The sequence below is a fragment of the Ahaetulla prasina genome, chromosome 7, assembly GCF_028640845.1.
Source record: "Ahaetulla prasina isolate Xishuangbanna chromosome 7, ASM2864084v1, whole genome shotgun sequence".
NCBI classification, from domain to species: Eukaryota; Metazoa; Chordata; class Lepidosauria; order Squamata; family Colubridae; genus Ahaetulla; species Ahaetulla prasina.
In genome coordinates, this window is record NC_080545.1 from 2,179,691 (window position 1) to 2,207,675 (window position 27,985).

General features: G+C 43.9%; 1 protein-coding gene across 10 annotated transcripts in view; it reads left to right on the forward strand.

The window, feature by feature from the left end:
• Nucleotides 1-27,985, forward strand: part of FRMD4A (FERM domain containing 4A) — a 342,273-nt gene that overhangs the window by 208,555 nt on the left and 105,733 nt on the right. For all 10 annotated transcript variants that reach the window (XM_058191964.1, XM_058191962.1, XM_058191968.1 and 7 more), the window contains exons 3-4: nt 18,132-18,226; nt 26,058-26,150. In XM_058191964.1, coding sequence (XP_058047947.1) covers nt 18,132-18,226; nt 26,058-26,150 — 188 coding nt within the window. The remainder of the gene's footprint in view (nt 1-18,131; nt 18,227-26,057; nt 26,151-27,985) is intronic.

The window sequence follows — 27,985 nt, forward strand, 5'->3', positions numbered from 1 at the left end:
TCTGCTATGAATTCTTTGCCGACGTCTCTAGTCTTATAAAGCCTTTTTTTTTTCCCCTCATGTTTCTTCAGCTGGGGGCCATAATGAAAAAGGAGCCTTAGAACGCAGCGCATAAATCTACTCTAAATAACCAGCCGTGGAAACCCGAGCTTTTATTTTCCCGCGTTGCCAAGGCTGCTATTTGCAATTTAGCATCCCTCAAAAGGGGTCCTTGGAGATTTGCAGAATCCAGTCCTCTCCCCGCCTCCCTCCCCCCTGCCTTAGTTAAACTTTCTCCTCTGATCCATGGGAGGGGGGGTGCGGGGTTAGGCTTCCAATACTGGTAAGTCCTCGACCTACGACCACAATTGAGCCCCTCAATTTCTGTTGGCTGAACAAGTTTTGCTCCGTTCTATGACTTTTCTTGCCATTGTTGTTAAGGGAACCGCTCAGAAGTGATTTCAGCCGGTTCTAACCGGTTCACCCGAACTGGTAGCGGAAATCGCAGGTGCCCCGACTCTATGCCATCCTATTTAGGCACGTTTTTTAGCCCCAAAGCACCTGCGTGGAAGACCAGGTACATGCACGAAAAGAAGGTGCACATATGAACCAGGTACGCGCACGCACAAAGCGGTAGTAACATAATGTGAAATAATGTGAAAACCACTGCTGGAACCCCTGTAGTCATTCAGTGAGTCACACAGGTCGTTAAATGAATCTGGCTTCCCCCCCTGAACTTGGCTTGTTGGAAGGTCGCAAACGGGGAAAGCACATGACCCCAGGACAGTGCAACCGTCGTAAATATGAGTCTGTTTCCAAGTGTCACATGGCCACGGGGATGCCGCCATGGTTGTAAGTCATTTTTTTTCTGTGTGGTTGTAACTCAGAAGGGTCACTAAACGAACTGTTGTAAATGGAGAACTGCCTGTATGACTTTTACCCCACACGCCCGCTGCCAGGAGACAACACAGAGCAAATGCCTCTGGGTGGGGCATTATTTGGGCCTCATACAATAGGGGTCTCCAACCGTGGCAACTTTAAGACTTGTGGACTTCAACTTCCAGAACTGGCTGAGGAACTCTGGAAGTTGAAGTCCACAAGTCTTAAAGTTGCCAAGGTTGGAGTCCCCTGTCATACAAGATGTAGCACAAGGGTCTCCAATCTTGGCCACTTTAAGACTGGTGGACTTCAACTGCTAGAATTCTGGGAGTTAAAAGTCCACCAGTCTTAAAGTGGCCAAAGTTGGAGGCCCCTGATCTATCATGTCAATGGCAGGGTTTTTTCCTAACTGCTTGGATGGAGAAGGAGACCCTGGCATCAAAACAGGGTCACCTCTAAAAATACGCAGGACTTGCATGGCCTCATTGTTGGGCTCACCCTGTTCTGAAGTTCATTTCCCCGTCTTTTGCCCTCACAAAAGAGCCTTTCAGAGCAACTGGGTGTAAACAGATTAGATAATCCCTCTCGACTCATCCAGCTGTGTGACCACCGCCCATCGGAATGTCCTGGGTGTCAAATCTTTCGGTTCTTTGGTTGCACACAGATTGTACTTTCTGCAGAGTGAGTATCCTTAGATTAAGCCATGCCAGAAGTCCAGTTAATCCCAGTTTCCCCGATGGGTGGAACAAAATGTTCAGCCCCTTTCTTTAGACAGAGAGACAGACAGACAGATGAATAGAGATAGATGGATGGAGAGAGAGAGAGAGAGAGAGAGATGGATGGATGGATGGATGGATGGATGGATGGATGGATGGATAGATAGATAGATAGATAGATGGATAGCAATAGATATAGATAGATAGATGAATGATAGATCGATAGTGATAGAGATAGATAGATAGATAGATAGATAGATAGATAGATAGATAGATAGATAGATAGATAGATAGATATAGGTAGGTAGGTAGGTAGGTAGGTAGGTAGGTAGGTAGGTAGGTAGGTAGGTAGATAGATAGATAGATAGATAGATAGATAGATAGATAGATAGATAGATAGATAGATAGATAGATAGATAGATAGATAGATAGATAGATAGATACTGTGTTTCCCCAAAAATAAGACCCTGTCTTATATTTTTTTTAAACCCTGAAATAAGCATTTGGCCTTATTGCCATGTGCTCAAAAGCCCAATTGGGCTTATTATCAGGGGATGTCTTATTTTGGGGGAAAAGAACAGAATATAATTTTTTATTGGCCAAGTGCGATTGGGCACACAAGGAATTTGTCTTGGTGCATATGCTCTCAGTGTACATAAAAGAAAAGATACATTCGACAAAAATCATAAGGTACAACACTTACTGATAGTCCTAGGGTACAAATAAACAGTCACAAAACTATCAATATCAATATAAATCGTAAGGATACAAGCAACAAAGTTAAAGTCATGCAGTCATAAGTGGGAGGAGATGGGTGATGGGAATGATGAGAAGATTAATAGTGCAGATTTAGTAAATAGTTTGACAGTGTTGAGGGAATTATTTGTTTAGCAGAGTGATGGCATTCAGGAAAAAAATGTCCTTGTGTCTAGTTGTTCTGGTGTGCAGTGCTCTATAGCATCTTTTTGAGGGTAGGAGTTGAAACAGTTTATGTCCTGGATGTAAGGGGTCTGTAAATATTTTCACAGCCCGCTTTTTGACTCGTGCAGTATACAGGTCCTCAATGGAAGGCAGGTTGGTAGTAATTGTCTTTTTACAGACAGAGATAGAGGTATGGATAGATTTAGATAGATAGATATGAATATATAAATGATAGATGGATAGCGATAGATCGATAAATGATAGATAGGTAGAGAGACAGACAGACAGACAAAAAATCCACGGAAATTGAGAGTTTCAGGACTAAGGAAAGTAGTATTAAATGAAATCTGTCATTGCTTTTATATCTTTCTCCTAAGCTGTTGCAAAAGCAGTTTTTTTTTAAAAAAAAAATGAAAGCACTATTACAACACTATTTTTTTAAAAAAAACATATCTTCACAATCACATAGCACTTCACCATCGTTCGTTTGGTAATTTCAGTTCACGTGCTTGTAATCTTCAGTTGCATTTTGTTAATTTATTCCTGTTACTTTTTTTCTCTCTCTTAGTACAGAATTGTATTATAAATGGCAGTTGTACGTGAAGCTGCTTGGTAAATTTTGATTTAAAAGGTCTGTGCTTTATCTATTTTACGGGGCCAAATTTAATTTTTTTATATTTGTTGCAAGACCCCTGTTCTTGATTCAGGCAGCTGCTTCTTGGCATAAATGAAGGGGACACGAGAAGAAAAGTTCATTCATGGGTTGCATATAAGTTTCTTTCGCGCCTGTAGAAAATCTGTTTTTCTCAGACAATTAATAATTTTAATATTCTTCTGCAAGGTGTTCCTTAGATACTGCAATACCTGGTGTGTATTTTGACACCGTTGCAATATCCTGAAGTTGTGTGATCACCTTTTGCAAACTTCCCAGCCAGCTTCTGTCAAACAATGGTTTGATTTGCTTAAGGCTGATTTGTTTAATGACCAGATGTTTCACTTTATTGCAGGGAATCCGCTTAATAATTGTAGCCAAATGGTCATAAAATCGAATGCGACTCACTTAACAACCGCTTTATCTAGCAGTGGAAGTTCTGGTCTCGATTATGTCATAAGTTGAGGAATATCTGTAATGAGGTATTAGTGCAGGGCTCTGCAGCCTTAAACACTCAAAGAGCCATTTGGACCCGTTTCCCGCAGAAAAGAAAACACCGGGAGCCACAAAACCTGGGTGGGCGTGGCCAACTCGACATCACTCACTCCCACCCAGTCACATCACACACACACACACCCAGCCATGCCAGGTTTTGTCGCTCCTGATGTTTTCTGTGGGAAACACACACACACACACACATATTTGTTTTCTGAGGTTTTCATGGGTGTTTGTATGTAGGTCTTTGGTTGTTCGGGCTTCAGCTTCAGCTCCCAGAAACTGAAGCCTGAAGATGACGAATGAGACTTCGTCGAAACGTCGCCAAGACACTTCCAATTTTACGCGGGAGAAAACCCGAATAACCAAAGACCTACGTATATATATATATATATATATATATATATATATATATATATATATATATATATATATATATATATATATATATATTCTCCCTCTCTGTCTCTTGCTTTCTCTGTCTCTCTCTGTCTCTCCCTCTCTCATCTCTCTGTCTGTCTCGTGTTTGTGTGTGTGTGTGTGTGTTCCCTTTTGAACCATTTCCAAAAACAGGCGAGGGTTGGTGTTGTTGTGTTTTTTGTTGACGTTGTTCTTTCTTCTTCTTTGGGTGCTTTTTACCATATTTAAATCAAGAGTCATTTTAGGCTCCCAGATAAATGAAGCTCTTTCTTTCCTCCTGCTGTGGCTCCCTGTCCGCTGAACCCACCACTGGCTGGCCCCGCCCCTCGCATGCTAATTAGAGTTAGATAGATCAGATGGCTCATTAGTAATTAATCTAGGCTGCCAAAGATAAACACCAAAGGAGGATGATAGCTGAAGGACGGGAAGCCTAACATGGGTGTCTGCAACCTGTGGCTCCGGAGCCGCATGCGGCTCTTTGGGCCCCCTGCTGTAGCTCCCTGTCCACTGAACCCACCACTGGCTGGCCCCGCCCCTGGCATGCTAATTAGAATTAGATAGATCAGATGGCTCATTAGTAATTAATCTAGGCTGCCAAAGATAAACACCAAAGGAGGATGATAGCTGAAGGACGGGAAGCCTAACATGGGTGTCTGCAACCTGTGGCTCCGGAGCCGCATGCGGCTCTTTGGGCCCTCTGCTGTAGCTCCCTGTCAGGTGATCCCACCACTGGCTGGCCCCACCCCTGGCATGCTAATTAGAATTAGATAGATCAGATGGCTCATTAGTAATTAATCTAGGCTGCCAAAGATAAACACCAAAGGAGGATGATATCTGAAGGACGGAAGCCTAACATGGGTGTCTGCAACCTGTGGCTCCGGAGCCGCATGCGGCTCTTGGGCCCCTGCTGTAGCTCCTGTCAGGTGATCCCACCACTGGCTGGCCCCGCCCCTGGCATGCTAATTAGAATTAGATAGATCAGATGGCTCATTAGTAATTAATCTAGGCTGCCAAAGATAAACACCAAAGGAGGATGATAGCTGAAGGACGGGAAGCCTAACATGGGTGTCTGCAACCTGTGGCTCCGGAGCCGCATGCGGCTCTTTGGGCCCCCTGCTGTAGCTCCCTGTCCACTGCACCCACCACTGGCTGGCCCTGCCCCTGGCATGCTAATTAGAATTAGATAGATCAGATGGCTCATTAGTAATTAATCTAGGCTGCCAAAGATAAACACCAAAGGAGGATGATAGCTGAAGGACGGAAGCCTAACATGGGTGTCTGCAACCTGTGGCTCCGGAGCCGCATGCGGCTCTTGGGCCCTCTGCTGTAGCTCCTGTCAGGTGATCCCACCACTGGCTGGCCCCGCCCCTCGCATGCTAATTAGAGTTAGATAGATCAGATGGCTCATTAGTAATTAATCTAGGCTGCCAAAGATAAACACCAAAGGAGGATGATAGCTGAAGGACGGGAAGCCTAACATGGGTGTCTGCAACCTGTGGCTCCGGTGCCGCATGCGGCTCTTTGGGGCCCCTGCTGTAGCTCCTGTCAGGTGATCCCACCACTGGCTGGCCCCGCCCCTGGCATGCTAATTAGAGTTAGATAGATCAGATGGCTCATTAGTAATTAATCTAGGCTGCCAAAGATAAACACCAAAGGAGGATGATAGCTGAAGGACGGGAAGCCTAACATGGGTGTCTGCAACCTGTGGCTCCGGAGCCGCATGCGGCTCTTTGGGCCCTCTGCTGTAGCTCCCTGTCAGGTGATCCCACCACTGGCTGGCCCCACCCCTCTCCCTCCCCTCCCAGTCACTCCTCGCCTGGCCTGAGAAGGTAAGAGCAACGGCAGGCGATGGAGACTCACTCCATATTCCAAAGAGGGAGTGAAGAGCCCCTGTACTTGCCATATCTCTCAGGCGCTTCTTCCGGCCCTCTCCACCCCGAGACACTGATTCGGCCTGGCTGCTGCCGATGCCACTGCTGTTGCCACCTCCGTAGCCTGCCCGATGTTCTCACAGCACCTTGCACAGCACAGTTAAATTTAGCGCACTTCCCAATGGGGGAGGTGGTGTTCCCTCCTCATCTTGGAGCCCATTACGATGCAGAGCATTGGCCACAGTCTGGGCTGGGTCTGTGTCTCGGGATGGAGAGCAAGTCACATATCTCCCCAAGCAACCGAGGTGTTCGCAGCACCAAGGGCCAGAAGAAGCGCCTGTGAAATATGGTGAGTACAGGAGTGCTTCGCTCCCGCTCTGGAATATGGAGTGAGTCTCCATCCTCCGCCATCACCCTTATCTTCTCAGGCCAGGCGAGGAGTGACTGGGAGGGGAGAGCGAGGGGCAGGGCCAGCCAGTGGTGGGATTGACCAATTCGCCGAACCGGGCAGAATTTTAACAACTGGTTTGCCCGAACCGGTCTGAACCGACTGAATCCCATCTCTGGTTACAACACACTCCATGGCGTGTTACAGATGTTCATTGTATTGGCGGTAAGAAAGCACTGCTTCTTTTAAGAAGAAGGCTGGACAGCCATTTGTATGAAATGGTGCAGGGTCTCCTGCTTGAGCAGGGGTTGGATTAGAAGACCTCCGAGGCCCTTTCCTTCTCCGAAGACTCAGGACGGTTTACACTATGTTAGCAATAGTCTTCATCCATTTGTATATTATATACAAAGTCAACTTATTGCCCCCAACAATCTGGGTCCTCATTTTACCTACCTTATAAAGGATGGAAGGCTGAGTCAACCTTGGGCCTGGTGGGACTTGAACCTGCAGTAATTGCAAGCAGCTGTGTTAATAACAGACTGTCTTAGCAGTCTGAGCCACCAGAGGCCCCTTCTTAGGTTGTTTTTGGGCCGTTTTCAGAAGGTTTTTTGGGGCGGGTTTTTTTTTAACCATTTTCCAAGCTGGGTTTTGGGCCATTTTTCAGCTGTTTTCAGGCATGAAAAACAGCCCCAAAAAAGTTCCCCAAAACAGCCGAAAAATGGGAAGGGGCGGGGCCAGCCAGTGGTGGGATTGACCAATTCGCCGAACCGGGCAGAATTTTAACAACTGGTTTGCCCGAACCGGTCTGAACTGACTGAATCCCATCTCTGGTTACAACACACTCCATGGCTTGTTACAGATGTTCATTGTATTGGCGCTAAGAAGGCACTGCTTCTTTTAAGAAGAAGGCTGGACAGCCATTTGTATGAAATGGTGCAGGGTCTCCTGCTTGAGCAGGGGGTTGGATTAGAAGACCTCCGAGGCCCTTTCCAACTCTGTAATTCCATTAAGGAATTGTGTTGCCCTTTGTTGATTTATTTTTGGTGATCTTAGAAAGCTGTGCATGGGAATTGATTTCAAGAGCTAGATCTATGGCGGGTTTCAAGTGAGGGCGATGGAAGATGGGAATGAGGAAAGAAGAAAAGGATTTGCATGGAAACTCAGAAGAATGTTCCCCTCTGTTTGGAGAACCCATTTAACTGTCCCGGGAGCTAATTTATATTACTTCCTTTCAATAGCTATTTTGCTAATGTATGCCATATGTTAATACCTTTGGTCTTCATGATTTGTGGAGCTGTTGCCATTCCCTTTTCCTCTTGTAACCTAGAAATTTGGCATAGGCTGGACAGATTTATGTGCCTCTTTCGACATAAATCTGAAGTCCAATCTTTCTGGTCATGACAAAGGGCTCCTGGACCCAATGAGACTCAGCTCCACATTCTCCAAAGTCTTTGAGCTGTCAAGATATGCTTTCACAAAGGAGGCTTTTGTCTCTCCTACCTTGGGAAGCACTCAAGATGTGTGATGATGTGTGAGCCAGGGCAAGAAGGAGAGAGATAGGCTGGGTTTGGGGGGAAAGCCATGGAGATGAGCAAATGGCAATCTCAGGAGGGAGGGGATGATAGAGAGATAGAGGGAGGGAGGGAGAGAAGAGAAAGAGACAGGGAGAGAGAGTTAATAGAGAGCTGAGAGAGGGGGGAGGGTAGGTAGAGAGACAGATGATAGAGAGATTGGGTAAGTAGATAGATAGATAGATAGATAGATAGATAGATAGATAGATAGATAGATAGATAGATAGATAGATAGATAGATAGATGATAGATGAAAGAGAGAGGGAAGGAAGGAAGGAAGGAAGGAAGAAGGAAGGAAAGGAAAGGAAAGAAAAGAAAAGAAAAGAAAAGAAAAGAAAAGAAAAGAAAAGAAAAGAAAAGAAAAGAAAGAGAGAGAGGGGAGGGAGGGAGGGAGGGAGGAAGGAAAAGAAAGAAAGGAAAGAAGGAAAGAAGGGAGAGAAGGAAGGAAGAAAATGGAGGGAGAGAGAGAGAGAGAAAAAGAAAGAGAGAAAGAAAAGAAAGAAGGGAGAGAAGGAAGGAAATGGAGAGAGAAAGAAAAGAAAGAGAAAGAAAAGAAAAGGGAGAGAAGGAAGGAAATGGAGAGACAGAGAGAGAGAGAGAGAGAAAGAGAAAGAAAAGAAAGAAGGAGAGAAGGAAGGAAGGAAATGGAGAGACAGACAGAGAACGAGAGAGAGAAGGAAGGAAGGAAGGAAGGAAAGAAAAGAAAAGAAAAGAAAAGAAAAGAAAAGAAAAGAAAAGAAAAGAAAGAAGAAAAGAAAAGAAAAGAAAAGAAAAGAAAGAAAAAGAAAAGAAAGGAAATGTTTTTCCCTCTGGCCATGTGTGTTGCTTATGAAGCTCAGTCAAGGAGCTGCCAGGGGAAGCCCTCTGGATGGTGTGTCTTACAAAACAGGACGGCTTATATACACACACGAATGGAGGCTCCCTGTTAGTAGGAGAGGCCAGAGGTGGGCCGTGGGTGTCACCTGATTCCGGAGAAGGAAATGAGAGACAGACAGAGAGAGAGAAAGAAAGAAGGAGAGAAGGAAGAAAGAAAGAAAGAAAGAAAGAAAGAAAGAAAGAAAGAAAGAAAGAAAGAAAGAAAGAAAGAAAAAAAGAAAGAAAAAGAAAAGAAAGGAAATGTTTTTCCCTCTGGCCATGTGTGTTGCTTATGAAGCTCAGTCAAGGGGCTGCCAGGGGAAGCCCTCTGGATGGTGTGTCTCACAAAACAGGACGGCTTATATACACACACGAATGGAGGCTCCCTGTTAGCAGGAGAGGCCAGAGGTGGGCCCTGGGTGTCACCTGATTCCGGCAGCGTTCTCCTGCTTCCCACACGGGGCCTCCTTTTCACAGGAGTTGATGTCCATGGCCAACCAAGGCACACATTTCAAACTGTCCTGTTCCAGGGCGGAGGGATCCACTCTTCTCCTGCTCCAAAAGCTAGACAGGCAAACCTTCCTGCATCTCCACAAGCCCTCGCCTTCAAGTCACGGTGTCGTGTCCCACTCCTCCGCTGACGGCTGGGTCAGGGAAATCCGAATCAGGCTTGCCTCTGCAGCTCTGCCCAAAGTCCTAGCAAAGTCCTCAGAGCAGGCAGGAGACCAGTAAGTGACTTCAGCAAGATAAGTTCGACTTTTGCCTGACTCAGAGACTGCCAGAAAGCAGATCCTTTATATAGGCCATGGGGTGTGGCTCCATGACTCAGCACTCATTAAGGCCTGCCCCTCCCTTCCTTCTGTTGCCTCCGCCCAATCTTCTGATGCGAGGATTACTGCAATCAGCTGTTGTTGGGAGTAAACCCTCCTCAGGCTCACCTGCTGTGGAGGAGGGGGAGGGGTCTAGCTGCTCCGTTTGCCTGGGCATGGAGTCAGGGCTGGGGCAGGGAGGTGCTCCTTCTTCTGCAGTTTGTGTGGGCATGGAGCCAGGACTTGGGCCGGGAGGCATACATTCCTCAGTGTTCGGGAGCAGGTAAGAAGGCCCCGGCTGCTCTGAGGGCGGGCAAGACACAACACACGGAGCCGTATCCGGATGATACGTCGCTACATGCTCTGCTGAATTGCTAACTTAGGATACCCTTCGTCCTCTGGGCTATCCTGCCTGGACTGCCCAACTCTGAGTTCCTCACAGTGGCCTCTATTGAAATTTCTCACGAAGCCTGCCTCTCCGTATCTTCGCCAGCTTGCTGACGTGCGCCAACATCTCTTGCTGAATCGCAAGAATCCCAATTTTCTATAGGAAAAGGCATTTTCCTGAGGCATCCCTGTCTGTCGGCATCCAAGCAGAAGAAATAAATCATCTAAAAGCCAACAGATCAAGGAAACTTCTAAACCACAAAGAAAGCTGGGGAACTTGCTCATTATCTCTGTTTCTGATGTCTCCTGGGATCCATCAGATAAATGCCCAGAGAGACATGAGAACTGGAGAACGAACTAGGATCTATTCTTTTGGTTTTCGGTGTTTTGCATGAAACGGACAAGGTTGGAAGTACATTCGGGTGAGTTTGTCCGGTTGGTCAATCAGGAATATTTTAAGTGTAGCAGGCTCTTTCCTTCTCCCAAGGTGTCTTCTGAGCTCCTTGATTGTCCAGTGATGGTAAAGTTCCCCTTGGGAAAGAGAGAGAGCAAGCACTTGTAGTCATGTTGGTGTCCTTGGATGCAGAGCTGGAGAAGTTGGCATGGGGAAAGGGATGGTTGGTTGGATGGATGGATGGATATTCGTATGAGTAAGATATCGAGCAGGTATTGCTGTCCATCTGTCCACGTTCTCTCCCTTCCAGGGAAGAAGGAGAGGACCTCTTTTTGGGTCATACTTCCTCACCCATCATCAGAAAGAATGATGCAGTAGGCTTTGCTCTTTAGAAGCTTAGGAGTTTAGGACCCTAAGAGAGGACAAGTACTGCAGCTGCAGACTGAAAAAGTCTGTGAATGATGGTGCTGATTTGGTCAATGGGCCATTTCAGCATCTTTCATGAATAGAACAGAACAGAACAGAACAGAACAGAACAGAACAGAATAGAATAGAATAGAATAGAATTTTTTATTGGCCAAGTGTGATTGGACACGCAAAGAATTTGTCTTGGTGCATATGCTCTCAGTGTACATAAAATACATGATAGATAGATGATAGATAGATAGATAGATAGATAGATAGATAGATAGATAGATAGATAGATAGACAGACAGACAGACAGACAGACAGACAGACAGACAGACAGACAGACCGACCGAATTTTTTATTGGCCAAGTGCGATAGGACACACAAGGAATTTGTCTTCGGTGCATAAGCTCTCAGTGTACATAAAAGATATGAGAGAGAGAGAGAGAGAGAGAAAGAGAGAGAGAGAGAGATGGATCGATCGATCGATAGGTCGATAGGTAGATAGACAGACAGACAGACAGACAGACAGACCAAATTTTTTATTGGCCAAGTGCAATAGGACACACAAGGAATTTGTCTTCAGTGCATAAGCTCTCAGTGTACATAAAAGATATGAGAGAGAGAGAGAGAGAGAGAGAGAGATATGGATCGATTGATAGGTAGATAGGTAGATAGGCAGACAGACAGACCGAATTCTTTATTGGCCAAGTGCGATAGGACACACAAGGAATTTGTCTTTGGTGCATAAGCTCTCAGTGTACATAAAAGATATGAGAGAGAGAGAGAGAGTGAGATGGATGGATGGATGGATCGATAGATAGATCGATAGGTAGATAGGTAGATAGGCAGATAGGCAGACAGACAGACCAAATTCTTTATTGGACAAGTGCGATAGGACACAGAAGGAATTTGTCTTCAGTGCATAAGCTCTCAGTGTACATAAAAGAGAGAGAGAGAGAGAGAGAGAGAGAGAGAGAGAGATGGATGGATGGATGGATCGATAGATCGATAGGTAGATAGGTAGATAGACAGACAGACAGACCGAATTCTTTATTGGCCAAGTGTGATAGCACACACAAGGAATTTGTCTTCGGTGCATAAGCTCTCAGTGTACATTAAAAAAATCCATTCATCAATGAAAGTGGATCTTCCCTCATCTTCATCTTTCAGTGTAGCTGGGATATAAAATCACTTCTTCCTCTCCACAAGGATCTTCTTGGGATAGTTTTGTCTGTGGAGATTCTCATCCAGGCCATGGTTGTCCCAAAGGTGTTTTTTCCCCAAAAAACTAAACGTCTTGATTATTTTTCCTTTCAAAATGTCTCACGTCTCATTCCAAGAAGTTTCTTCAGTTCTGAAGTCCAGTTGTTGCCTTTTAGAAATAACTCTTTTGAAACTTTTTGTTTGTTTGTTTTGGTTTTGTTGATTCGGCAGTTTCTGAGCTTCTACTGAGGTCCTCCAAAAGTACTAGAATTACAGTCCTTTCAGCCGTTCCAAGAAGGCTCCACACCCATTTGCAGTACTCAGGTGACCCCGAGGGCACAGATACACCTTCTCGGAGAGAGTTCTAATGACCAGATGACTGCTAGGAATATAAATTCTTCCATTTTCACCATTCAGTCAGACCTGAAGAAGCTTCTTGGATGAGAAGCAAAATGTCTTCAAGAAAAATCAAAACCCAGTTTGAGGGTCAATGGTCCAAATTTCACGTGAAATACCACAAAGTCATCTTTATTTTAGCCTGGACAGTTGACATCTTTCTTTAACAAATAGCGCTTGTAAAATGTTTATTTCAAATATCCATTATGCCTTTTATATTTGGCCTGTTAGATGGCCGCCTATGAATGGGAACCTGTTTTCTTTGTCCTTTCTTTTTATTTTAAATATTTTTAATTGTTCTTTCTTTCAGCACATTAGAACTCGCAACGCTTTAGAACAGACTGTTAAATGGCAACCTGCTGGCTTGATTGTAGGGCAAACAAGATTGGCAGTAAACACGTTAGCTAACATTTAAAAGTCCTGATAGATTAGCTGCAGAACAAATACAATCAAGTCAATAACAGATTCTGTAATCTAACAGATTATCTGAGCTAGTAGCAGATTATTTGAATTATCAAAATTAAAGTACACTAAAAATATATAATGCTATCCTGACTAATTAATTTCATCTTGTACAATTGCCTGATGAATTGTTATACATCAGATTAGTTTAGATTAGTTTAGATTAGATTAATTAGATTAATCTTATTTTTCTTTAAGGCCACTGGTCAGGGGTGAAATCCAGCAGGTTCTGGAAAACCGGTAGCGGAAATTTTGAGCAGTTTGGAGAACCAGCAAATACTACTTCTGGCTGGTCCCAGAGTGGGGTGGGAATGGAGATTTTGCAATATCCTTCCCCCAGGAGTGAGGTGGGAATGGAGATTTTGCAGTATCCTTCCGCTGCCACACCCACCAAGCCACACCCACCAAGCCACACCACACCCGCCCACAGAACCGGTAGTAAAAATAATTTGGATTTCACCACTGCCACTGGTATCATATATTTGTGACCAACTAAGCCATTTTGAAGTATAGTAACTCTGGGGGCAGGAATCGGGACAAAACATAACAGCGGTCAGTGATCTTTTGAACACCTAACAACCTTATTTGTATTCCCAATTAATTTGCCCTATTTATTAGAAACTAATAGAGTGTGAAAATGAAAATGGTCTCCACTCAGTATATATCTGGAAGATTAGTGATGAAAGGAAAACTTCCATGCAATGCAGGAATCAATTACAGGTCTCTAAAAAAAGTAGCAGGCAAAAGCCAAGTCTTGTGTTGTGTTGTGTTGTGTTGTGTTGTGTTGTGTTGTGTTGTGTTGTGTTGTGTTGTGTTGCATTGTGGTCCAGTTGGGAGTGGTGTAGGGGCGTCCTGTCTTCTACCTGCCCAAGACCAACTATGTAGGTAGGATCATGACCCAACTAAGTAACATCATCAGTGCTGTAAGGGAGTAGGATTTGTGAAAGGGTGGGATGGAGGAAGGGAGGAAGGGAGGTGAGGGGAAGGAAGGATAAAGGAGAGAAGGAAAAGGCTTAGGTGTTAGGGTTAAGGAAGGGAAGGGAAGGGAAGGGAAGGGAAGGGAAGGGAAGGGAAGGGGGAAACATGGCTTGGACTGGCTATACTTACTTGTAAACTCTTCTGATCGCCATATTACCTTGTTTCCAATTCTGATCTTGCAAACCAAAGCCCACAGCGCTGGTCGCAAAGCGGTTCCAAGCACGCATTAAAGTAGAGCTAATTAACAGCTGAGAATTATTTGTTGTCCGGGTCTTTCAAGTCTACAGGATAAGAGGAATTCGGTGGGTGCCGCTTAAAAAGCAGGTGGATTATTCCCGATAAACCTTTCCTTTGGCAAGGCGGCTCCCATCGCCCTTATACAACGGTGGGAGCAGAAAGCTGTACTGATTCTGGAAGAGAAGCAGGAGGATGAGTCAGTCTTGTTGGCCCAGCAAATTAAGGCTCTAAAAACACAAATCAGTCCCCGTAGAAGTCCTTAAACCAGGAGCTCAACGGCTTTCAGCATTTGCAGAGTGGGGGGAAAAAACCTGGCCCATAAGACCAGCAGAATTTAACTTTGTGGTCTTAATTCTGCTCCAAACACTTTATTAACCTGGCTCCTTCCATCCTGTCTATTGTTCTTCAGACTGTGGGCTCTTCTTGCTTACACACTCTCCACTTGCAACGGTTTGTTTAATGACCGTTCAAAGTTACAACGGCACTGAAAACGGAGACTTATGGCCGCTTTTCACGCTTACGGCCATTGTAGCTTCTGTGCTTTGCGTTGCTTTGGCTTGTAATGGTTTCGGGAGACGCCACATTTCTCCACGCAGCTGCTGCTCCTGGGTCGCCTAACACATGGCAACTTCTCCAGCATTGTAGAGAGATGATTCTTCCTTAATACAGAGGGACCTCGTGTTACGACCGCAGCTGAACCCAAAATTTATGCTGCTAAGTGAAATGTTCCTTAAAATGTGTTTTACCCCATTTTACAACCTTTCTTACCACCGTGGTTAAGTGAATCACTGCAATAACCTGGGTTGTTATTTGGATCCGGCTTCCCCCATGACTTGGCTTGTCAGAAGGTCGCTGATATGATCCCGGGATGCAAGTCATAAATATAAACCAGTTGACAAAAGTCTGACTTTTGATCACATGACCTTGGGAATGCTTCAATGGCCGTAAGTGTGCAAAACGGTCCTGAGTCACTCTTTTCGTGCCGTTGTAGCTTTGAATGGCCACTAAACGAACGGTTGTAAGTCAAGGACTTCCTGTATCTATACTTTATCCTGGGGAATCAAAGGGACTTTCCTACAGAAGACAGAGAGAAGGTATTTCCATCCTGTTGCCAAGTCAACTCAAGGGCCTCTAGTGGCTCAGACTGGTAAGACAGTCTGTCATTAACAGCAGCTGCTTGCAATTATTGCAGGTTCAAGTCCCACCAGGCCCAAGGTTGACTCAGCCTTCCATCCTTTATAAGGTAGGTAAAATGAGGACCCAGATTGTTGGGGGCAATAAGTTGACTTTGTAGATAATATACAAATGGATGAAGACTATTGCTTGACACTGTGTAGGACGCCCTGAGTCTTCGGAGAAGGGCGGGATATAAATGCAAATAAAAAAAAAAGAGAGAGACTTTATTGTTGCACAATAATGACAACTGGTGGCTAGACTCCTTTGTGTCTTAAGTTAAAAGTGTGTCCTTCTAATTTAATGAGATGGATTAGCGGTAAGTATCTACACGCTGCAGATAACGTTACATTACCAACCAAGAAGTTCTTCAAATAACTTACCCCTTCGGCTAACTGTTTTTTACTAACTCATGCAGTAACTGTCAGAAGGTAGTTTCCTTTAGGCATGGAGGGGATGCTCATGCATTTTCAAAATCTAACCCGGTTGGTCAACGAGAACCATCTGACTTCATTGCGGACGTTGTAGGTCATGGTTGGTTGCAGATCTGCTCTCAGTAACTGTACACATTTTTGTATTGCAGTTCACTTACGCACTGGGGAGCTACGGTAAGCAAGCTGGTAGTTTTGGACTGCAAATTTCACAATCCCTTGCCATTGTCATACAGGTGTACTAGGTCATGGAAGCTGTCTTACCTTTGAGAACATCAGTTATGTATTCCTGTGGCAGAGCTAGGCTAGAAAAGGTGACGGTGATGACAGTGGTGGGTTCTCTACCTCTTAGAAAACCAGACTGCTCTATTTCAAGAACCAGGTCCGTTCCTTGCGAGTAAAGTTTTGGTAAAGTGAAGATAGTCTACAAGTGGACTTTTCTATCTCCAGTTTCTCTGCCTTGTGTAGAAATTGTAGCTCAACACACCTCATTAGGGGATGCATTTGGGCAAGTTATTCCCATTCTACATTTACGTACTCAATATCTCCATCTAATAAGAACCCATTGACGTGAACTTGTTTAAGTATTCAAGAAAAGTCACCCTAGCAAGTGAAGGCTGTCTTCCAAATATTTTGCCTCGGTAGTCCTTCTTCTCTTCAGCGGCTTTCCCTGGAATGCTTGGTTGTCTGCATTCCCTGGAATAGTTGGGTTTCTCCAAGGGAACAGCAATCAACCGAAACAGATTGTTTGCTGCTTACTCATGGAGGCCGCGTGAGGCTTCAAAGAAACTTCTGGTTGGACATGTCTATGGAGATTCTCCCTCATGGTTGTCCCAAAGGTGCTTTTTCAAGAGGCAACTGGACTTTCTGGTTTTTCTTTGAAGACGTTTCGCTTCGCAGCCAAGAAGCTTCTTCAGCTTCTTCTTCAAAGGGAGGTCTTCAGGCATGAAGAAGCTTCTTGGCTGAGAAGCAAAATATCTTCAAAGAAAAACCAGAAAGTCCACTTGCCTCTTTGGGACACCTAGTTGGACAAAGTTTCCATCCCAGAGTCTCTCTGAAGTGAAATCCTGATTTGAAACAGTGTCCCCACCTAATTTAAAATAGGTTCCTAGGAATGTAGAGTCCCAAAGAGGCTTTTTCCCGCTCTGGAGGCCAACCAAATCAAGTCAACCCTGTTGTGTCCCACCCCCCCTCCGACGACCGGGTCTAGGAAGTCCGTATCAAGCGTGGCCACAAAGCCTCTGCAGCTTTGCCAAATTCCTTTCAGATTTCTCAGGCCAGGCAGGAATCCAAGTTGTGACTTCAGTAAATTAGATGAGACTTTACTTGACTCAAGGAATGCCAAAAGCAGGTCCTTTAGGCTGTGGGGTGTGGCTCCATGACTCAGCATTTATCCAGGCCTGCCCCTCCCTTCCTTCTGCTGGCGTCGCCTCTCAGATCTCCAGAAGCGAGGATCCTCCCACTTTGAATTGTTTTCTGCTGTTTGAGAAAGGGAGGGGTCAGAAGGAGTAGGTCTGAGTAATTCCAATCCGTGGCTGACTTCCTCTGATGGCTGAGCCAAAGGAACACACGCCGTATGAGTGAGGTTTGCTTGTTCATTCCTGAAATCCTGTCCGGGCATGGGGCCAGGGCAGGGGGCTGGAGGCATGACAGGCCGTTCATCTTCATTATCAGACTCAGAGTCTGATAGCAGACCCGGGACGAGACGGGAGGGGCCTGGCTGAGGAGAGGAGGGAGGACGAGGCACAACAAACCCACTTCAGTCTCCACTTTGAAGCACCAAGATGGAATGAGGAGAGCAAGGCAGAAAGAAGGTCTGAACTGAGGTGATGACTTCGAAGGTCACCTCTTAAACTCATAGCCCAAAGCTGAGTTAGTTCATAAACAAGTATTGAAACATACTTGATTCTTAACATCATTTGCGATCACCATATATTTGTTGGTGTGCCCACCTAGTCAACCCTACCTGATATAAATGACTCTGCAGGCAGATTAAAAAGCTATTTGTGGGGGGGGAAATTGTGACTGTTGAGGCATGAAGGTGGCATGGGCTGGTAATGCCCCACCTAGCTTTAGGGGTTTCTCCATTTACTAACATCGGTGGACGTTTTGTCGTTCAGGAGGTTACTAATTTTTGTGGGAGAAGATCAGCTGGCTCTCTCCGTCGCACCTCTACACTTCATATCACATGTGCATGTGTGTGCGCGTGCACAGGCTTACGGTAGAAACCAAACGTCATTCTTGATGGCTTCTCGAGGAACGTAAAACCCCAGGCATTGTGAGGTGCATGGCTCAAGCATTGCGATCGATGAATGTCTCTTGGGGCCTGGCTCAAACCAATCTGTGTCATCAGCTCTGGCCAATGTCGCTGTCACTGTGCGCATGTCCTGTTGAGTGACCCACCAGAGGACACGAGTCCCTCCCCATCCCTTGTTTGAACCTCGCCCTTCCCCATCATGCTGCTATCTGTCTGAGCGTGTTCTTTGTTGTCTCTCTCTTTCAGCCCAAGCTTTTATCCAAGGAGCTGCTAGATCTGGTAGCGTCCCATTTCAATCTGAAAGAAAAGGAATATTTCGGAATTGCCTTCACTGATGAGACGTAAGTGTCCCGAGGATCAAGGGCCAACCGTTTGGAAGATCAAGGAAGGGTTTGCTTTCTGGAAAAATTGCTTTTTAATTTATATATACTTATTTTGAATACAGTGTGTTGTCCGGGCATTTCATTTTACAGAAGAAGAAACGAAACAAGTAACAAATATTCTGATAGTATTCTGTTCCCAAAGCATTTGGATCCACTGGGAACCAGGCAGTTAAACTCTAGCAAACAGGTTTTCATACCGATCAAGTTTATTTTGGGTATCCTCAAAAAAACATAGACTTACAATCATGGTGAGTCATGGTGAGATTCATCCGTATATTTCATAATCCGTCCCATTTCCTAGTGTAAAATGACGGTAGATCTGTCCCCCTGTTCACAAAGCAAGCTTCGCTCCTCCGTGGCAATTCATAATGGCCAGGGCTTTGTTCTACAGCCCAGGCAGAGAGCCTCGGTGGCCAATCAGATGTGGTCACATGTCCTGGACTACATTTCCCATAATGCAATCTCTGTCTACATCTCCCACAATGCAATCTCTTAAGGAGACAGCTCTTAATTCTTAAAGTAACTTAATTTACAACCTGAACAGCACAGATAGTAATATCAGTAGTACATACAATAATTATAACCATATTTATAATTGCATTAGCTTATTTATGATCATATCAATTGTATTGGCATACTTACTTGGTTATAAACAACATTCATATTTTACTTAACAATGCTCTTTCTTCATCTAATATCTGCCTCTTATCTCTAACCATTGATAAACCTATTCCGCGTTAAATAATACTCTGTATCTCCTTTATCTTTTATTTTCAGTGTCAATCTATCCCTCTCTGCGCAACCCAATATTTTCCTAATTATATTTTCATCTGGTGGGGTGTTCTCGTTTTTCCAATATTGTGCAAATATAATTCTCGCTGCTGTCAGTACATGTAACATTAAATACATAGTCCCTTTTTCATAACTTTCTGGAACTATACCTCACAAAAATATTTCTGGCTTTAAATGTATAGCTGCTTAGTCATCTTAGACAGCTGGACTTTCTTGTTTATCTTTGAACATGTTTCGCTTCTCATCTCCGATGTTTCTGAGCCACCCAGAATCTTTTCGTTAGTGAGATGGTGACCTATAAATTTAATAAATACCAAATAAAATTAAAAAATCTATACAGATTTCTTCAGGGATGGGCATGATTTAGCTCCACAGAGCAAAAGGGTTTTTTTTTCCCTTGAAAATGTTTCACTTCTCATCCAAGAAGCTTCTTCAATTCTGGCTGAATAGTGGAAAATAGAAGGATTTATAAGCTTTGTCATTCACGTTCAGAGTGCGAACAATCAGAGAACTGCAAGGAATATAAATCCTTCCATTCCTCACCGTTCAGCCAGAATTGAAGAAGCTTCTTGGATGGGAAGCAAAATATTTTCAAAGGAAAAAAAACCCCATGAAACTCCAGTTGTCTTTTGGAAAAATAACACCTTCGGGTGCTCAGTGGAACAAAATCATGCCCGTCTTTGAAGAAATCTGCATAGATTTTTTATTTTATTTGGTGTTTATTAAATGTACAGGCCACCCTCTCACTAGCAGAGATGCTGGGTGGCTCAGAAACGTCATAAAAAGAGAAGTAACAAAAATTAAAGCACTATAGAAAGTGAATAAATAAACAATATTAAATAAACCAAAATTAAGTAAGTTAAAAAGCCAAGTTACTACAGGACAGAAGTGGGAAGTTGTTCTCCATTTTACATTTTTTTTACAATCATGAAGACCTGAGGTGGGTTTCAGCAGGTTCTAGCCAGTTCTGGAAAACCGTTAGGGGAAATTTTGAGTAGTTCGGAGAACCGGTAGTAAAAATTCTGACTGATCCCACCCCCATCTATTCTCTGCCTCCCGAATCCCAGCTGATCAGGAGGAAATGGGGATTTTGCAGTATCCTTCCCCTGGAGTGGGGTGGGAATGGAGATTTTACAGTATCCTTCCCCTGCCACGCCCATCAAGCCACACCCACCAAGCCACACCCACCAAGCCACACCCACAGAACCGATAGTAAGAAAAAATTGAAACCCACTACTGACGAAGGCCGTATTTCGGTTAAAAGTCTTGAAATCTCACGTGTTGTCTATACTTCACCGCAGCACACAAGTAATCCTCAGATGCTTGGCCACTGACTCATATTTATGACGGTCGCGTGATCCTCTTTTGCGACCTTCTGATGAGCAAAGTCAACGAAGGAAGCCAGATTCCCTTAACCACCCGGTGACTAATTTTAACAACCACCGCGATTCACTTAACAGCTGCGGCAAGAAAAGTCGTAAAACGGGGCAAACCTTGCTTAACAAATTTCTCGCTGAGCTGCCTAGATTTTGGGCTCAGTCCAGGACTCCCTGTATAGCTAAAATGGTATTTATGAAAAATTACATTAAATGGCGATACCCCCCCCCAAAAAAAATCCATTTCTTTTTTTAGGATAATTGTATCTCTTTGTCTTCTCTTTGCAAAGTGAGTGAAAGCATCTCTAGTTAGTCATTTATCAAGTGGAAAAGAGAACAAAAAGAGCTCGAAAATAATCAATATGTAATTAGCAGCCTCAAAACCCTGAACGAATTTTGTCCGTGGCAAAATTTTGGCTGATTCCTAAGGTTTTGGCCTTACATAGTAGATGCTGATGCTCAAGGCTAAAACCAGAACTCAGAAATAACTGATATAAAACGAGAGAATTATTAGAGAATATTTGTAGCTCAGGGTTGACCTGAGGGCTCCTTGGCGCTCTCTGACCTTGGTGGTTTTTTTGCAGATGTTTCATGACCCAAACTAGGTGACATCATCAGGGGGATAATAAAACATCTGCAAGAAAACCACCAAGCTCCTCCTCTTCCCCACTCCTCCTCCTCATCTCCACAAACCCCACTCCCTTCTAGCACTGAGATTGTTACCTAGTTGGGTAATGAGACACCTGCAAGAAAACAATCAAGCTTACAGAGCACCAAGGACCCCACAACTCCTCCTCCTCCTCCCTGCCAACCACACTCCCTTCTAGCACTGATGATATTACCTAGCTGGGTCATGAAACATCTTCAAGAAAACTGCCCAGCTCAAGAGTACCAAGGACCCCACAGTCGTCCTCTTCCTCCTCCTCCTTCCCATAAACTCAACTCCTTTCTAGCACTGATGATGTTACCTAGTTGGGTAATGAGACATCTGCAAGGAAACAAGCTCAGAGAGCACCAGAGATCCCACAGTCCTCTTCCTCCACCACCACTCCTCTTCCCCTTTCTCCTCCTCTCCACTAACCCCACTCCCACTGATAATGTTACATTCTTGGGTAATGGAACATCTGCAAGAAAATCACCAAGCTCAGAGAGTACCAAGGAGCCCCTCAATAGAATAATTGGGTGTATGTATCTGTCCATAGGTTTGCTTGCGTCCAGAAATAGAGAAAAATTGGGATTCCTGGAAGGAATCTATTAAACTGTGGAGTCCATTCATCAATTAGGTCTCCCTGTCACTCAGGACAATGATCTGAGGTGTCCTGGAGGAGCAGTTCTGCCTTCAGGTCTCTGGAGGGGAGAGCACTGACCTGTGGCAGATTTGAAGAACTGGAGAAGGGACCCAGGCCAATTAAAAGGGGAAGATTTATATCCTCTGTGGGGGAAACAACCAGGCAGATGGAACCTCATTGTTCCTGGACAGACAACAGATTCCTAAATATATTGGAGGATTATTAGCAACGACACCCACGGAAGCATGTTTATTGCAGATCGATAACGCTTGCTGGATAGGCAGCATGAAAACACTGCTTTAGAAAGCTAGAAAAATAGTCTTTGCACTCGGAGAAGACCGTAAATCTGGCCTCCTTTCAAGTGCAGTTGATCTTCTTTGTTTATTATTATGGGGGTTTTTTTATTAAAAAAGAGACTATAGATCCGTTGCGGGTTCCAAATCCCGTCGCTACCAGTTCGCTCGTTTATGCATGGCATGCAAAGTGTCCAGGAGGGTGGGTGGGGCACAGAAACTGGGGTGCACAGAAGCATCCGGGCAGGTGGGCGGAGCCTCCTGCTGCCGCCGCTACCGGTTCGCCCAATCCGGTGTGAACCAGAAGCAGCCCAGCACTGCTATAGGTGGATTATTTGGAATGCTTTAATTTCTTATGCAGAAACTACCTGGGGAAGCTTTAGAAATGGGAAGCAGGAAGCCATGCAGATGGATGGATGGATGGTAGATAGATAGAAAGATAGATAGATAGATAGATAGATAGATAGATAGATAGATAGATAGATAGATAGATAGATAGATAGATAGATAGATAGATAGATAGATAGATAGATAGATAGATAGATAGATAGATAGATAGATGAGAGAGAAATGAGAGAGAGATGATGGATGGATGGATGGATGGATGGATGGATGGATAGATAGATAGATAGATAGATAGATAGATAGATAGATAGATAGATAGATAGATAGATAGATAGATAGATAGATAGATAGATGAGAGAGAGATGAGAAAGGTGAGAGAGATGATGGATGGATGGATGGATGGATGGATGGATGGATGGATGGATGGATGGACGGACGGACAGACAAGAGAGAGAGAGAGAGGGATGGATGGATGGATGGATGGATGGATGGATGGATGGATGGATGGATAGACAGGAGAGATGATGGATGGATGGATGGATGGATGGATGGATGGATGGATAAATAGATAGACAAGAGAGACAGAGAGAGATGAGAAAGAGATGGATGGATGGATAGATAGATAGATAGATAGATAGATAGATAGATAGATAGATAGATGAGAGAGAGATGAGAAAGATGAGAGAGATGATGGATGGATGGATGGATGGATGGATGGATGGATGGATGGATGGATGGATGGATGGATAGACAGGAGAGAGAGAGAGAGAGAGAGAGAGATGGATGGATGGATGGATAGATAGATAGATAACACTGATTGTGGGTTGAGGCTAAAATTTTCAGTATGCATAAGAGACAGAAAGTGTTAAAGGAGCAGAAGGACACTTATAGACTCTGTTGTGAAAGCAATTAGAGAAGTGACGGTAATCTTAGTGGCTCCTGGTGTGTTACGGAATTTTGTAAACAAGCAAAATACTGTTTCTTTAAATCCTCTGGATTCAGAAGGTCAACCACATCTGGCTGGCCTTGCTTGGTTCAGAAACTAACCAGGATAATACCTGGATAGAAATTCTAAGGCTATAACTGGAAAGTCATAAAAATAAGTCAGAGGAAGACAGTGTGAGACCACTTCTGTACTGTTGCCAAGGAAACCACATTCATGAAATCCCTAGGAATCCACTGTGACTTGAAAGAGACTAAATTTACTTACCCGTGTTAAAAACAGGAACCTTGATTTTAAAACATCTAAACCCACATTTATTAATTCGGTTCCAGTTGACTTTCTTCAGCTTGATTCATCGTCCATTTTCCCAACCCACAGTTTTTATTAAAAGGCGTCTATTTTCAGGTAGCTCAAGACTTTCGTGAAAATGCCTTTTTTTTATATAAAATTCGTTCATCAGAAAAGGTACTTGATATTACAACTTCCTAAGTTTGGTGTCCTGCAGCCTCGCTGTTTCTCCTCCAACGTCAAAAGGCTACTGGAATTGGAATTGTTGGTTTAGCCCAGGTGTCAACAACCTGTGGCTCTGGAGCCGCCTGCGGCTCTTTCAGCCCTCTGCTGCTCCCTCCATGGCCTGCCCGCACAGTGAAAGTTAGTGCACTTCACAATGGGGGAGACAGGGTCCCTTCCTCCTCCTGTAGCCCGTTATGACATGGAGCCACAATGTGACCCTCCCCACTCGCCCCTGGCAACAGCAGCCGTGTTGGCTGCAGCGCAGCGCAGGGCAGGCCTGTGTCTCGGGGCGGAGAGCAGGTCTCGCATCCAACACCAACCAAGGCTGGAAGCAGTTGTCCCCCCCCCCCCGGTTCATGCTGCAGTCGGGCAGTGAGAGACAGAGACAGAGAGACAGACAGAGAAAGACAGAGAGAGAGAGAAAGAGAGAGACAGAGACAGACAGACAGAGAGAGAGAGAGAGAACGAGAGACAGAGAGAGACAGAGATTGGAGGTTTTTCCATAGTCCTAGCTGAAGCAGACTCTGATGAAGTTTAGGAGCCAAAATCAAATAATCTTGCTTGCTATTAGAACAATTAAATCATTGGAACGACCTTCCTCCAGAAATTGTAGGTGTTCCAACACTGGAGGTTTTTAAGAGATTGGCCAACCATTATCTTCTGCTTGGGCAGGGGGTTGGACTAGACGACCTCAAAGGTCCCTTCCAATTCTGTCATTGTCTGTTTGTCTTTATCTGTCATTGTCTGTCTGTCTGTTATTCTCCCTCTCCCTCTCTCTCTCTCTCTCTCTCTGTTTGTTCATATTTTGGGGGTTGATCTTATAAGAAGATCCTCCCTCTTTTGTGATCTTGTTTCAGCCGTAGTTATTCCCTCACTTGGTATTTTACATTAACAGAATAATTGTCAAGGTTATTGCTGCCGGTTGTTTTTTTTTAAGCTGTAAAATTGATCGTAAATGATAAAACGCCCAACATCTACAAACACATCGCTGTCCTTTTCAGCCAAAGTGAGGGTATCTTTTGCAGAGTGACGAGATCCAGTTTTTTCGAGGGTGGGATCAGAAGGGCCTGGAGAAGGTCAAAAGTCGAGAACCAACCCACCCCTCTACTCAATCCAAGGGCACCTTCCAGCTTAATCCAAAGAAATGCCCGCAGATAGCATCTCTGGGAGCATCCCATAGTAACTGCTGCTTACTCGGAGTGTGAACGAGAGTGCAAGAGAGGAGCAGCTGTGTTTTCCCAAAGCTCTCAAAAGCCAGTTGGACAGAGTTTATTTGCAAGGCTGTTCCAGACATACCGGCTGGCAAATAAAACGTCTGAGACATTGTTTGGCTGTGTTTTAGCCTGCGGAGGAATCTTCCAGGCCTTGTATAAACTCCTGACATTAACAGTGTTTAATAAATAAATCCGACAGACTTTCAATTATCGCATCCCACAAAGGGGTGGTCAGGAGAGCAAAGAAGGACACTGGCTCTTATCTCTTCTCCTCACTATTTTCTCCTTCTCCATCTCCAGTTTGTGCCTTGACAGGTTGAACTTTCTGTGTTAAACATCTGAGCTTGAAGTGATACCACAATCATCCCCAACAGTCTACAATGTTTATCCCTCCAGTGCCCTGTGATTTTGTTTTTTCTTGAATTTCTTATGCTCGACCATTGCAAACCAGTTTTCCTTTGCCTCTCAGATCCTCCTGACGTGTTGATCTGCACCTCCCATGGTTCTTAACCCCGTTGTCTAAGAAGCATGGGAGCTGGGGTCCCACACACCTAGGAATGTTTAGGTTAGGGAAGCTGAACCGCATAGACGTGTTTGTTAGAGAGGCAGTAACGATTGAGGTGTTTGACTAGGTCTAAGGAGACCCCAGTTCAAGTCCTCATTCAAGGAGACATCTCAAAGGCTTTGGAGTCAGTCACTGTATCTCAATCTAACCTTCCTCAGAAGGTTTAATTAATTAATTTAATCTTTGGTTTAGATTTAAAAATAGTGGACAAAAGAACCAGATATGCTTAAGTTCCTGTAGGAGTGGCAGAGGTAACACAATTGGTTGGGTGGGTGGGTGGGTGGTTGATTGATTGATTGATTCATTCATTCATTCATTCATTCATTCACTCATTCAATTATTATGATGCTCATCTTCCTTACAAGGTAACTCTGGTCAATGTAATGCAATGACATGAAATGACATGAAATGGTTTAATGTTCTAATCCCCTTTTCTCTGTGTGTGTGTTGTTTAACCAGGGGCCATTTGAACTGGCTTCAGTTGGATCGCCGGGTGTTGGAACATGATTTCCCCAAAAAATCTGGATTGGTTGTTTTATACTTCTGTGTCAGGTGAGGTTTTTTTTGTCAAGTCATCTTTCCAAATGAATCTATTTATCTTATTCATGGATTTTATTATTTCATCTATTGCACTGTTTCTTATAAAAATATCTTATATTTTTCTTATACGTGAGGCTGATTTTAACCGTGTTATTCTAATGTAGGTACTGATGAGTCAGTACGAAATGCTTGCATCTACCTCTGTTCATCTTTTGACTGTATTGTTTAAATTATTAAAAAGAACTAATTCAGGGGTGAAATCTAGCAGGTTCTGACAGGTTCTGGAGAACCAAGTAGCGGAAATTTTGAGTAGTTCGGAGAACCAGCAAATGCCACCTCTGGCTGGCCCCAGAGTGGGGAGGGAATGGGGATTTTGCAGTATCCTTCCCCTGCCACGGCCACTAAACCACACCCGCCAAGCCACACCCACAAAACCGGTAGTAAAAAAAATGGATTTCACCACTAGACTACTTGTTTTAAATTTCTCTGTATTTTGCATCAAAAGTGCCCTAAGGCTTGGAGATATTTCTTTAACTTAACACCCAACATGGCGGAAGCGAGGAACCGTGTTCCAAAATATTTGGAGGGTATCAAATTGCCTTAACCTTGGAGGAAACCTGATATTTTGGGGATTTTTATCAAATTGTAGGGATCTCCAGTAAAGCTCCATCATTCGAACTTATGCCAACATTTTGAACAAAGCTAATGAGGAAGAAGCAGGGGTGAAGGAGAGAGAGTTATATCAATTTCTTTTTCTTTTCTTTTTTTTTAAATTTTTGCAATCACTTCCTGGTCTTTATTTCTAGAAATTGGATGGTTTTCAAAAGTCTCAGAATTTTAAGAAGAGCAATACTGCCCTCTGTTGTTTCTCAGAAGCATTTTCTTTAATTTAGCATCCGTCTATTCTCTTGCAAGGAAGAACATTTTAGTAATTTCTTCCCCGCTATCCTAATCCACCTCATCCAGTCTTCTGCCTTCCTACTGGTCAATATTGAATACAATACTGAATACAATAGCCACAATCAAAAGAGGAGCATCTATTTTTTATTTTTGCTTCCCTCTGTACATCATTAACTTCTTTCATCGTTAGCCACACCCTGCATAATTTGGGAAATCCCCTCTTAACATATAATTATGTGTTAATATTTGTGAAAATATTTACAGACCCCTCACATCCTGGACATAAACTGTTTCAACTCCTACCCTCAAAATGATGCTACAGAGCACTGCACACCAAAACAACTAGACATAAGGACAGTTTCTTCCCGAAGGCCATCACTCTCTAAACAAATCATTCCCTCAACACTGTCAAACTATTTACTAAGTCTGCACTACTATTGATCTTCTCATCGTTCCCATCACCCATCTCTTCCCACTTACGACTATATGGCTGTAACTTTGTTGCTTGTATCCTTATGATTTATACTGATATTGATTGTTTCCTGATTGCTTATTTGTACCCTAAGACTATCATTAGTCTTCAATGTTGTACCTTATGATTCTTGATGAAGGTATCTTTTCTTTTATGTACTCCGAGAGCGTATGCACCAAGATAAATTCCTTGTGTGCCAATAAAAATTCTATTCTAGTCTAGTCTAGTCTAGTCTAGTCTAGTCTACTCTACTCTACTCTACTCTACACTCTACTTTACTCTATTCTACTCTATCCTGCATGCCATTCTATTCTATTCTATTCTATTCTATTCTATTCTATTCTATTCTATTCTATTCTACTCTACTCTACTCTACTCTACTCTACTCTACTCTACTCTACTCTACTCTACTTCACTCCACTCCACTCTATTTTATTCTATTCTATTCTTCCTTTTAGGACATTAGCATCAAGCC